Raw genomic sequence first — 12,230 nt, 5'->3', positions numbered from 1 at the left:
GAGGAGGAAGAGGAAGGTGGGGCGGGGGGGGTCAATACTGTATGAGAGGAACCGTCCCAGCAGCCAAACAGGAGGGCTTTACTGGTACTTCCCTCCACGCCGCCGCAGGACTGCCGCGCTGTGGACAGGGTCTTGGCTGCAGCCTGGAGAACGAGGCGGGGCTGGACGTCTAACCCCGCCCCCTCAACATTTTGATTGGATTACCTCTAACCCTAAATCTAACCCTAACCCCACGTCCATTCGACACCCAACCACATCCAATGGACGTCCAACCCCGCCCAACATCCAACCCCGCCCCGTTCTCCAGGCTGCAGCCGGGGGTTAACCACGGAGGTGCAGGACCGCCGTGCCGCTGCGTTCACACTGAAAACACGGGACGTGGCGCGCCTGCTGAATAACAAGGTTGGTAAAAGTCTGATTAAACGTTGCTGATGCGGTCAAACTGCTGCACGAAGTGCGACAATTTTCCCTTTTTCTGTCAATCTGAGTGGTTGCTAAGGAAACCTTAACCCGTTACGACCTTCAGCAACTTTTGCAGGTTTTATTTTTCAGGAAACTGTTTCCTCGTTTTTTTGTTTTTTTTTAATTTTTTTTTATTTTTACAGGTTTTAAGCCACTTAGTGAAGAATAAAAGCAAAACTCTGCAGCTTTTTGCTCATTTTCTCAAATTTAATCCCGTAACTGTGTGAAAACGTCGCTTCTGTGAAAAGTGTCGCTGCTTGTCTTCAGGATGAAGATCGGTGAGGTAGTTGAGTTAAAGCATGAGTAGTGGGGTTCCGTTCTAACGCCTTCGCCGCCAACGAGAGCAAACCGGAGCTGGCGCGACACGTCTGAGGCTTCGTTCCAAAAGGGCACTTCTGGTCGGTTCGCTAACACCGGAGTTCCTGTCCCGCCGCCTTGACTCGGTCCGGTTGTGACACTGAATGTGACTTTAGTGTTTTAAAGGGTTAGTTTGGAGGATTAACTCTTTAAAAACAACGCGGATGAGAAACTCCTGCATTTTGAGGTAAAAACAAAAAAGGCTCCCGTCAGGAAGGTCTGATTGGTTCAGTGGCTTCTGACTCCCAAGGCCGCCACGCTGGTTGGTTTGTGTAAAAAACGCCGTTAACAGCGTGAAGACACGCGAGGCGGCGTTTCTGTTCGAGCCAAGCGGTTCTCGCCTCATGCAGCATTGCTGGAGGAGTCGGTGGGTGGAATGTAGATCTACGTACTATCCCTCGGATCTGTAAAAACACAGGAAAGCCTTCGTCCGAGCTGCGACTCGGATACTCCAAAAACTCGGAGATGTGAATGTAAAACCGGACTGATTCGATGGGGAGCGAGGAGGAAGGTGGGGGGGGGGGGGGGGGGGAATAAACGATAAAAATGAAGTCAAATCTCGAGCTTATGTGAACTTTAGCGATAATTTAGTCCTGTAACATTTGGAGGCAACGTCTCAGCAGCGTTTTATCATTTTTCACGTCATGAAAAAGTGGATTTTTTTGTCTTTTAAAGCAAAGAGAGGTCTGTTATCGCTGAGAGAGACAGTGTCTGACTGGGAAACAGTAGTCAACAGAAAACTGGACGTGTGTGTGGAGCCAGTGGAGTGAAGGCTTCATTGGGGGAACCAGAGGCAAAAATAAAAACCCAAACCGCGGTGGGAACACGGCGGGAACAGGAGGCGAGGAGGACATGAAGGAACTCGTGTTTCATTCCTTCAAAGCGACTCAACCCTTTTCCTGTTTTCACTCAAATTAAATCGTTTGTTAGGAACTTCTATTTCTAAAGCCTCTACTTTAAATGTCATTAAACAGGAACAAGAACCAAAAGCGTCGCGTTTGCAAACGGCGCCGCTTGCAAACGCTGCTTCAGGTATTATCATTTTTTATACAATGGTTACAAACATGTCTGCAAACTTTTTCTCAAAGTATCGTTCATATATAAGAATTTAACAGAAAAAACAAGGTGAGGGGGGGGCAGAAGAAGGCTAGCTAGCTCCCTGGTTACAAGAGAAAACAAAGCAAATGGCTGCTGGGAGCGCCGACTGGGACGCCAGAAGGGAGCGAGGTCTAGTTGTCGTTTAAAAGAATCAAAACGGATAAATTTACTTTCACATTCGGGAAGTTTAAATCACTTCCTGCTCCACTGCAACATGTATGCGACACAATTTACCCCCAAAAAAACAAGAATCTGGCTGGTTTAAAAACAGGAAAAACTAAAAATAATAAAAACCTGGATCGAATCGTGTTAAACGGAGTTTCGCTGCTCTGATCAATTCATTACAATTTCTGCCTTTTTTTTTCTTTTTCTTTTCTTAAGGGGAGCAGTTCCACCAAGAGCGAGATCATTCCCAAGTCTTTGTCGTTCCGTGCTGTACAACACCACCCGCCTGCATGATGCACATGGCAAACAACACTGATAGGCCGAGAGAGAGCATGAAGATACAGAGAGAGAGAGAGAGAGAGAGCGAGCCGACAGGGCTCGGTATTCACAGCTGCTGAGGTGAGGGTAAAATGTGACGGACAGACATTAAATAATCATTAAGTCTTTAAACTTTGACAAAAATAAAAATAAAAGCTCCTCCAAGAGAGGAGGAGGACATCTGAAGGTCCAGACTGAGCAGCATCCCGTCTGTCTCCCATCCATCCATCAAGTCCATCCGTCCCGCTTGTTCTGAAGATCGTGAAGATGATGATGATGATGATGATGAGAGCAGAAGATTTTTAACAATAAAAACATTTCAAACAAACCCACAAAAAAAGAAGAGACGCAACAGCATCGGTAGAAGAAGAAGCAGAGCTCGGGAGAAACTCGCACTTCCAGCAGGCAGGCGCTGTGGCCGACAGAGAGAACCAGTAAGAGAGCCAGCTGATACTGGGTTTCCATCCCACAACGCCGCAGAGGTCAGAAACCTTAACATTCCCACATCGCTGAGAGACAGGTAGAGGAGGACAAACACAAACGAACAAAACGAGAAGTCTGGCGGCGCCCGTCCTCCCCGCCACGCTCCAACATACTGCTGCTGACAAAACAACAACCAAAACAAACTCAGAGGAGGTCGGCCCTGATTGGACAGTGACGACAACTTGGCAAATCTACAATGACGTCGCGGTTCTTGGGTCAGGAAGCAGGAAGTCGGTCACCGAGGAATGAGCAGCAAGACAACACTGCCTTATATAGGCTGAGGCAGACAGACAGGTTGTCAGACAGATTAGACAGGCAGGTTCAGACACACCGCTGCTCCTTCTGACCTTCCCGAAGTTCTGGGCGGTGAAACAGCCGGTCCGGGTCAATCTGCAAAGAGGCGGTTCGGCTGTGGAGCTGCGCCGAAAGTCACGCCCCTTTTAGCTTACTCTGTGGCCGTCCAGACGTCCAAATGTCCGATAAAATGTGAGACAGAGACAGCAACGGGTCCGGTGCGCCGAGGAGGCGTAGAAGTAGAGGGAGCAGGAGAGCTGACGGGAGGGGTCGGGGGGAGTCGGGGAGGGAGGTTGTCACTCGGTGAGGAGCTGCTGGAGGAGGCTCTTCTGCTGGGCCTGGCTGTTCTGGGAGCCCTGCGCCGCCGGGTTCTTCTGGGGGGCCGCGGGTCCGATGGGGCCTTGGTTCAGGTAGGAGTCGCTGCCGACCAGGTTCACCGTGCACTGGACGTCTGCAAACACCTGAACCTGCTGCACCTGCGGGAACGGGAAGTCATGTAAAGATGGCTGCCAGTAAGTACCCCCTAACCACTGCAAAGTATTTTTGGTTTAAAAAAACATGTGTTTGCTTTTATCAAACTTTAATTGTGCAAAAAAATGGCAATAATTTGGCACATCTCTACTACACTCCAACCAGGACTCCGTTGTTTGCGTTGTCAAAGCAACAGTGACTGACGGATATGATTTGGCTTGTTCTGCGTGGGGTTCACGTCAGAATGTGGGATTTTGGGAGGAATGAAAGATTATATAGATTTTTTTATTTTTTTTATTTAAGGATGTTTTAAAGAAAACATAAAAAGATATTTGTTTTAAAAAATGTCATGTACCCCCCCCCGGAATGCCTTTAAAGGTGGAGTATGTAAGATTTTCAATATTAAAAAAAAATTAACTAAAAAATAACTACAATCATAATTAGATAGTTTTTTTAAACATGTAGGTTCCCGTCTGTCCATATCTATCTACGATAATATTGCGATTATTGTTGTCATTTTGAGACCTTTCTAAACTAAAATAACAATGTCACAATAATGCAAGTATACACTTTCAAAGATCAACATAATTTCTCAAGAACATTTAGCTCGATGTGGAGACTAGTTTATGCTCATCCAGCTGAAACAGATCAGGATTTTGCCTGCGGTTTTGGCAACGTGGTTTTCTGGAACATAAAGTCTCTAAACACGATGTAACACATTTATAGAGTCTATGGTAAAGCTCATATAAGGGGACATGTTTGGACTTGACCAGAGGTAGAATGGTAAAATGAAATGTCTTTGATTGCCTTCAGTATTCAATTTTTCATGTCATTGTTAAGTTGTGGGTTTGCCATTTGTAACATGAATGTTCATCCAGACAATTCATACTGGCTGTTAAATGTTTGCAATGTTTTTTAAAATGTCGCCTTTTTAACAATATTAAAGGGCAGCATGGCTTTACCAACCACGCTGTCTGAGTGCACACCATGTTGCACTGTCCTGTTTGTATTTAATCTGTCGGTTTAACACCGCAGTGATCGTGGCCTGTTGGGAAGATGGAGCTCGCCTGTTTCTTAAGGTCTTTTGTTTCCCAGCTGGGAAAACTGACGTTGATGGTTGTGTTTTAAGTGCAGATGGAAGCTTGTTGTATTGCCGTGTTTAGTTAATATTGTCTTAAAACACATGTGGCTCTCGAGAAAAGAAAGTCAAATGAAAATGACTGCATCCGGTAAACTTATTACGCGCATTTTTTCTTACTTTTCATCTTAATTGACTTATTGTTTATTGCCACAGGCCTAAAGATGACATTCGCTTAATAATTTCATTGTTTCCATCCATCCATTTCTGCCTTGCAGGGAGCAGCAGCCTAAGCAGGGAGGCCCAGACTTCCCTCTCTCCAGCCACATTTGCCAACTCTGCAGGGGGGGGGGGGGGGGGGGGGGGGGGGGGATTCCAAGACATTCCCAGGCCAGCCGAGAGATATAATCCCTCCAGCGTGTCCTGGATCTTCCCCGGGGTCTCCTCCCAGAGGGACGTGCCTGGAACACCTCACCAGGGAGGTCCAGGAAGCATCCTAACCAGATGCCTGTGCCACCTCAACTTGGTTCCTCTTGATGCGAAGGAGCAGCGGCTCTACTCTGATCCCCTCCTGGATGACCGAGCTCCTCACCCTATCTCTAAGGGAGAGCCCGGCCACCCCTTCCCTCACTTGTGAACAAGACCCCGAGATATTTAAACTCCTCCACTTGAGGCAGGACCTGACTCCCAACCCGGAGAGAGCAATCCACACAATTCTGGCTGAGGATCATGAACTCAGATTTGGAGGTATTAATATTTAATAAATTCCAAAAAACGTAAATGTACATTCATAAACTCAAATTGTATTTAGATTTAAACCATATCATTCCTCCCAAAATCCTATATTCCGACGTGAATTAATTGAACCCCACCTGTTACGAGCCAAATCCCACCATCTATATTTGCAAATATCTGCATGAAAGTTAAAGACATACGACAGAACTTGTCTTCGTCACGCGCCCCCCATAGACTGCTAATCCAGCATCCATCTTGCGTCCTACCTGACCTGTCAGCTAAAGTTGATCTTATTATAACTCTAGTTTTATCTCTTTCTCTCTTTGAATCTTTTTTTGTTTCTTTGCTGAATCACACCGGAATCACACCGGCGTTGCGTGTTCTAAACACGCAACGCCGGTGTGTTTTCTAGCATGAAGCGAAACTCCGCAGCGTCCCAGATGTAAACGCTGTATAGTGTCGGTTTCTCGGGTTCGGGATGCTGCTGGGCAGCAACAACTACTCCAGAAATACACGATATATGTCACTGTCATAAAAAACCGCAGAGTTTTCAGGTCAGAAAGTTACGTCACATGTCTTTAACATGCAGATATAACCTGTTTTTATCCACAGAAATGTGAGAAGGGACGGAAAGTTTGATGTTTTCCGCCCTGGTCACCTGGATCAGACTGGGAATAATGATTTTCCAGTCATTTCTCTGCTCTGATTCGGTTGCTACCTGTAAGGCCATCTTGGTCGTTCTCTGCTGGTTTGCATCTCTGGTAAAATTCAGTGAAACATGACTTCACACCAGTTGGAGGTCATTTCTGACCCAACCTCTGCGTGCTGCTGGATGTCACCTGCGGCGTCAGGCTCACCTGCTGCTCACCGCACACCGAAGCCACGTTGCCGAGGTTGCTGTTGCCCATGCCGACCGTCTGCCCAATGGGCGGTAATGCTCCCACGCCGCCTGATCCTCCAGCCATGGACACGGTGATGCTCATGTTGTTGTAAACGCCCTGCTGGCTGAACGGCTGCCCGGCGCTCTGTCCTGATGGACTGAACAGGCTGCGGCACAGAGAAGAGGCTCAGAACCGCTCCAAGGTGCCGTTTAAATCCACATCACGCTCGATCGGCCTCACCTGTCCATGCCAGTTTGTTGCCAGCTCTTCATGTCTGGGGACTGGTAGCCAGGAGGCGGAGCCTGCTGAAGCAGAGGATTCTGGGAGGTGGGGTTCTGAGGTGACAACAACGAGCTGGTCGGGCTCATCTCAGCAGGAAATGATGAGTCCTGCTGGACCACAGCTGCAGACAAACATACGGTTTGAGAAGCTCAGGAAACACAAAACCAGCAAGACTGGAGGCGACGACAAGCTCACCGGACCCTCCAAACTGCTGGAACAGGCCCTGCTGCAACAAGGAGTTGACGGAGCTGTTGAACTGGCTCTGCACGCCCCCCATCAGCGTCTGGTTGTTCAGGGGGACTCGGATGGACAGCTTGCTGTCCAGAGGACCCCCAGAGACGGGGCTGAAGTGACTCGGTGAGGTAGGGGTGTTTCCCGTGATGGGGTTGTACCCTGGTGGGAAGCTGAACTGCTGCTGAGATGTGGCGGGTGGTCCTTTGGGGACCCTGGCTGTCCCGGTGGGAGAACCTGCCAGGTTCTGTCTCATCAGCAGGACCTTCTGCTGGAAAAGCTGGCGCTGCCGGTGCTGGATGCTGTAGAGCTCCCTCTGGCGCTGGGCCAGCATCTGGGCGTTCAGAGGAGGCTGCCGGGGGCAACGACACAAAACGTGCTGAGAGGCAACAAGCTAAAGACTACAGAGAAAAGTCATGTCTGCATGTAGGACCTATTTTACCAAATTCCACTCCGATTTAGACCTGGAGTCGCGTCAGAGAGGAAAAGTATCTCCTGAAGCAGGAAAAAGACCAGCATGACTGGAAAAACGAGCAGAACTCCGGGAAAACAGGAACTTTCTCATTGGGAAGTTTCTCAAAATAAAGGTTTAGAGTAAAGGAAAACCAGAGTTCATAGAGTTCTGCCTTCCATTACGTTTGAACGTTTTCTGCCTTTTTATTCCGTCCACGTGATCCCACGCTGTCCGGGCTCAGGGATGGTTCACCATCAGACCCGTTCCTGCTGGGTTTCAGTCCAGTTCTTGTGTCATGTGGCAAACATCTCTGCTCTGCTTTCCGAATGTGTGGATGTGGATCAAGCAAACGGAGCGAAACCCCCACAAACTGCGGGGGCAGTGATGTGCAGCACAGACGGGCTGCAACCAGTGAATAAATATATTTTTTTGGCTGCACACTATCTACTGAAGCGGTTCTTTTACATCTTTTACAGAGAATAAACACGACAGTCGTCTCCTCCATCGTCACGTATGCTGACATCAGACGTGAACTCTCCACTGCCCTCTAGTGGACACATCAGATCCTGCTCGTCTGTGGTTGAGACATTTTTTAAAGTCCTGAAGTCTCTTATGTTGTCCTCCGTTTATCGAGTTTCTGCACAGATTTCCAGCTAAAAGCTCCGTGGGAATCATGCTGCTGGAAATTGCAACTAAACTGGAACAGTGACCGTAACATCTGGAACAATGCGTTCTGTTATAAGCCGACACAACGCTGGTTCAGGTTTCGACTTCGCTGCGTTTTATGCTTGAAATATCACTGGGTCAAACTCATTCCTTTGAAAATGTTCAGGAACAAGAACTGGACTGAAAATGCTGCTACTGATCAGGATCACTTTAAAAGATAGGAAGAGTCTGGCTGTGTGGAAATTAAGACCTGAAAAGTTCTGTAGGTTCAATAACAATGTTCATTCATTTGAAATGGATTTAGAAAAGTCCATTATATATTGTCTGAAGTCTCTGCGTCTCACCCAGTTTGACGATGTTTCCCCCAAAACTTGCAAATAACACAACCTGAGCCATCAACCTTCATTACACCGCATTAAAAAAATGACGTTTTTTCCTTTTAAAAAAACTGCTTTTTTTTCACACAGAAAAGAAAAATCATGCCTACCTGTTTCAAAAGCACATAACTTTGTTTATTGTTGTAATAAAGAAAAAAAAATTTTTTTTTTTCATTGTCTTTTGGATATATTTCTTGAAAAAAAACAACAACACACAAACAAAAATTTATGTACAGTTTTTCTTTGATACTTTTTCCTGGTGAAGATCAGGGGTTATTTCTACCTTGAAATTCAAAGTGAGAAACACGACTGGATCGTCCTGCTCTGTCCCCCTTTGCATCTTTTACTCGGTCCGCATAACGATTAGTCTTGCAGACGAACAGATCGACGATCTCTTCGTTGAAGAATAACTCAGTTTCCCTTCAGACACATCATTGTCTTCTAAATGTGGCCCTTGTGAACAGTGTTACTGTATTTCAGCGCATGAATGCACCGGCAGTGTGTTGAAAGTTAAAGCTCCTGGTCGGATCAGATTTATTTCCTTAGATTAGACCAGACCAGACCAGACCAGACCAGATCAGATCATATCAGACCAGATCTGATCTGATCTGATATGATCTGATCTGGTCAGACCAGACCAGACCAGATCAGATCAGGACACTCCAGTCTGCAGAAGATACTGACTGGAGTAGCAAAAGCCAAACGGTTCGCTGAAAAATGCTAAAATGCACCACAGTGTTGTTGATCAGAGCTGCTCATGAAAGCAGATTCAGGAGATGCTTCAGTGAAAACAGTGTGAAGGTTTCACCGATGCTGCTGAGGCTTACCTGTGAGGGGAGCTGGGGTTGCTGGACCCCCTGCTGAATCCCCAGGTTGACTTGCTGGGCTCCTCCTGGAAATGGATTCATGGCTGCCAGCCTGTTCTGGATCTGAAGAGACAGTAAAACATCATCTGGAAGCTGCTGATGGATGGAAACAGCGGCGGCGATGATGAAGGATTACTGACATCATCTCGGTTCAGTCTAATACACGGAACAATGACGTTCCTGCGTTTCATCTTCATCATCCTCTTACCTGCTGCGAGCTTTGCAGTCTCTGTTGCAGCTGCAGGCGCAGCTGGTTGGGAGGCAGCCTGGGCTGGCTGGCCACGCCCTGCGGCCTGGTCATCCCCGGCCTCAAACCCACGTTAGCGTTTCCGCCTGGGAAAGACCCCCGAGGGGCTCCAAACCCCAAACCCTGTGGCCCCACCGCGGCCAGCTCATGAGGAAACTGAGCTTGTGGAGCTGGTGTGAACTGGGAAGGGTAAGTGGGGAGCTTCGGGTCCAGGGAAACTGGTGTGGCAGTGGGTTGCTGGAGTGGGAAACTCTGAGACAAAGGGTCGAAGCAGCCACCCTGAGAAGGAGGAGGTGAATAATTAAGACATGGAGGCAGAAATAATGTGTTTGTCTTGATTAAATCCAGAGTTCAGGATTATTCCTTCTTATTAAATGTGTAGAGACTGATGGGAAAGTCAGGAATGTTTTTCTTTTTTTTTGTGTGTGTGTCTTGTCCAGCATTTAGGCAAGCAGAATGATTGTCTGGATGATGTGTTCTGCTGAGCAAATTTACTTTGCCAAGAGAAGCTTTATAGATATAATGATCCCCTTGACTTTCTGAATTTTTATTTTATTTCTATATTTATTTTGCGTTATTGTTTGTATTGTAGAGTTTGTACTGCTGGATCGGACCGGAGAGGACAGAAGACAGACAGAAAGAGAAAGAAGAGAAAACACCTCATAAGAAAAGTGAAAAAAATAAAGAAAAGGAAAAAGAAACCTTAAAAAAACCCAACCAAAAAACAAAAAAAAAAAAAAAGGAATGTGTTTCTAGAGGTGAAATGAACGGCTTTCCTACACTGCCTGCACGGCCTGGACCTGACCAACCGCAGATCATAGACCGCCCCCCCACAGGCTTATACATCTGCATCTCTTCTAATCCTGAAGCTCCTGTCAGACTGGAGCAGAGTACATCTGGACTCATCAGACCACATGACCTTCTTCCAGCTCCATTGTCCACTCCTGCTCGCTTCCTAGTTATCCTGGTTTCCTCATGGCTCCACAGCAGAGTTCCCTTCACATTAAACATGTTCTTCTTTTCACTGTTAAACACCGAGAATTCCACTTTTGTTTTCCTGTGATCTGACTTTACTTTGGATGGGTTTTTTCTCACCCAGATTTAATAGTTTCTGCACCTCAGATGTTTTTTTCAGCTGATGCCAATAATTTAAAGCAGATTCGCATCATTTCCACGACTACAGGAGTGTTGTGACTTATTTGAAGAATGATAAAAGTGTTGGTGACCATTCTTAATTCGTGGGTTAATTCATAGAGGTTTAAGTTAAATGTTTAACTGAAAACATTCACAGCCTGGCGCCTGAGAGAGAGGCAGCAGGTCACAGTAGCTCCTGGGTTTCACACCTTTTCACACCTTCTAGAGTTGACTTTTTGTCTTTTTTTTCCTCTCTTTTTTCCTCACTTTACCTGCCTTATGAAACATGAAACATGTTTTTCGGGCGTTTTTGTTTGTTTAAACTGCTTTTTTGGTTTTTCTCTGGGCTTTTTGTGTTTGACTGTCTGGCCCAGCAGCACTGCCGGCCCTTTGTGTATTCCAGAGAACAGCTTCTTTCTCTGGCCAGGGTCCCATTCCTGAGTGGAGCTAAGCCAGTCATCCCCAAGCAACTGCAGAGGAAGAAGCGCCGAGGAGTCCGTGCTGGAGCGAAAGTGAAGGAGCGGAGGAGGAAGTTCAAGCCTGCAGTTCCAGCTGTGCTTATGGGGAACGTGAGGTCTTTGGGAAATAAGATGGACGAACTTCATGCGCTTGTCCGGACTCAGAAGGAGTATGCTGTGAGTAGTATCATGTGCTTCACGAAGACATGGCTCCATGCGGACTTCCCTGACCACAGCGCATCTGTACCCGGCTTCAAAACTCTACGTGCGGACAGAGACAAGCACCTGAGCGGTAAGAAGAAAGGCGGTGGAATTGCTATTTTTGTGAACGAGCGGTGGTGCAATCCTGGACATATTACTGTGAAGGAGCGTGTCTGCTCACCGGACATTGAGCTTTTGGCTGTGGGATTACGTCCTTATTATTTACCAAGGGAATTCACGTCTGTGCAGTTCATTGGAGTCTACATTCCGCCCTCAGCGGACGAGGCTGCTGCGTGTGACACTTTACACTCCACTGTAGCAGGACTACAGGCTAAACATCCGGAGGCCCTCGTCCTTATTTCTGGGGATTTTAATCATGTTTCTCTTGACTCTGTCCTGCCCACCTTTAATCAGTTTGTGAACTGTGCCACACGGGACAATAATAACTTTAGACCTGCTGTATGCTAATTCCAAGGATGCATACAGCTCCACTGCCCTGCCCCCCCTCGGCCGATCGGATCATAACCTTATCTGGATGTCACCGGAGTATGTCCCTGTTGTGAAGAGGCTTCCTGTTTCCACCAGAACTGTGAGGAAGTGGAGCCAGGGGGCCACTGAGGCGCTGCAGGACTGCTTTGGCACTACAGACTGGGATGTGCTCTGTCAGGACCATGGGGAGGACATCAACAGTTTAACGGACTGCATCACGGACTACATCAACTTCTGTGAGGATGTAGCTGTGCCCACTCAGACTGTCAGCTGTTATCCGAACAACAAGCCCTGGATCACCAGTCAGCTGAAGGGTCTTCTTAATCAGAAGAAGAGGGCTTTTGCGTCTGGTGATAAGGACAAGTTGAAAGAGATACAGGGACAGATCAAGGTCAGACTAAGGGAGTGTAGGAGCGCTTATGGGAGGAAGCTGGAGGCCAAGCTCCAACAGAACAACACCAGAGAGGTTTGGAGGGGTATAAA

The 12,230-nt window shown here is 47.2% G+C and overlaps 1 protein-coding gene across 2 annotated transcripts in view; it reads right to left on the bottom strand.

Annotated features, from left to right (window-relative positions):
* Positions 1 to 1,877: 1,877 nt before the first annotated feature.
* Positions 1,878 to 12,230, bottom strand: part of ncoa1 (nuclear receptor coactivator 1) — a 74,271-nt gene continuing 63,918 nt past the window's right edge. Inside the window, exons 17-22 of one of the 2 annotated variants that reach the window (XM_079255048.1) lie at positions 9,427 to 9,744; positions 9,180 to 9,281; positions 6,820 to 7,207; positions 6,583 to 6,745; positions 6,319 to 6,508; positions 1,878 to 3,653 (exon numbers count right to left, since the gene is read on the bottom strand). In XM_079255048.1, the coding sequence (XP_079111174.1) occupies positions 3,474 to 3,653; positions 6,319 to 6,508; positions 6,583 to 6,745; positions 6,820 to 7,207; positions 9,180 to 9,281; positions 9,427 to 9,744 (1,341 nt within the window). In that variant the 3' untranslated portion in view covers positions 1,878 to 3,473. The remainder of the gene's footprint in view (positions 3,654 to 6,318; positions 6,509 to 6,582; positions 6,746 to 6,819; positions 7,208 to 9,179; positions 9,282 to 9,426; positions 9,745 to 12,230) is intronic. The other variant, XM_079255049.1, reaches the window with a different exon arrangement.

This window comes from Telmatherina bonti (assembly GCF_933228915.1).
Source record: "Telmatherina bonti genome assembly, chromosome: 16".
Taxonomy (NCBI): Eukaryota; Metazoa; Chordata; class Actinopteri; order Atheriniformes; family Telmatherinidae; genus Telmatherina; species Telmatherina bonti.
The sequence above is the reverse complement of the archived record's forward strand: the minus strand, read 5'-3'. Positions and strand labels throughout refer to the sequence as shown.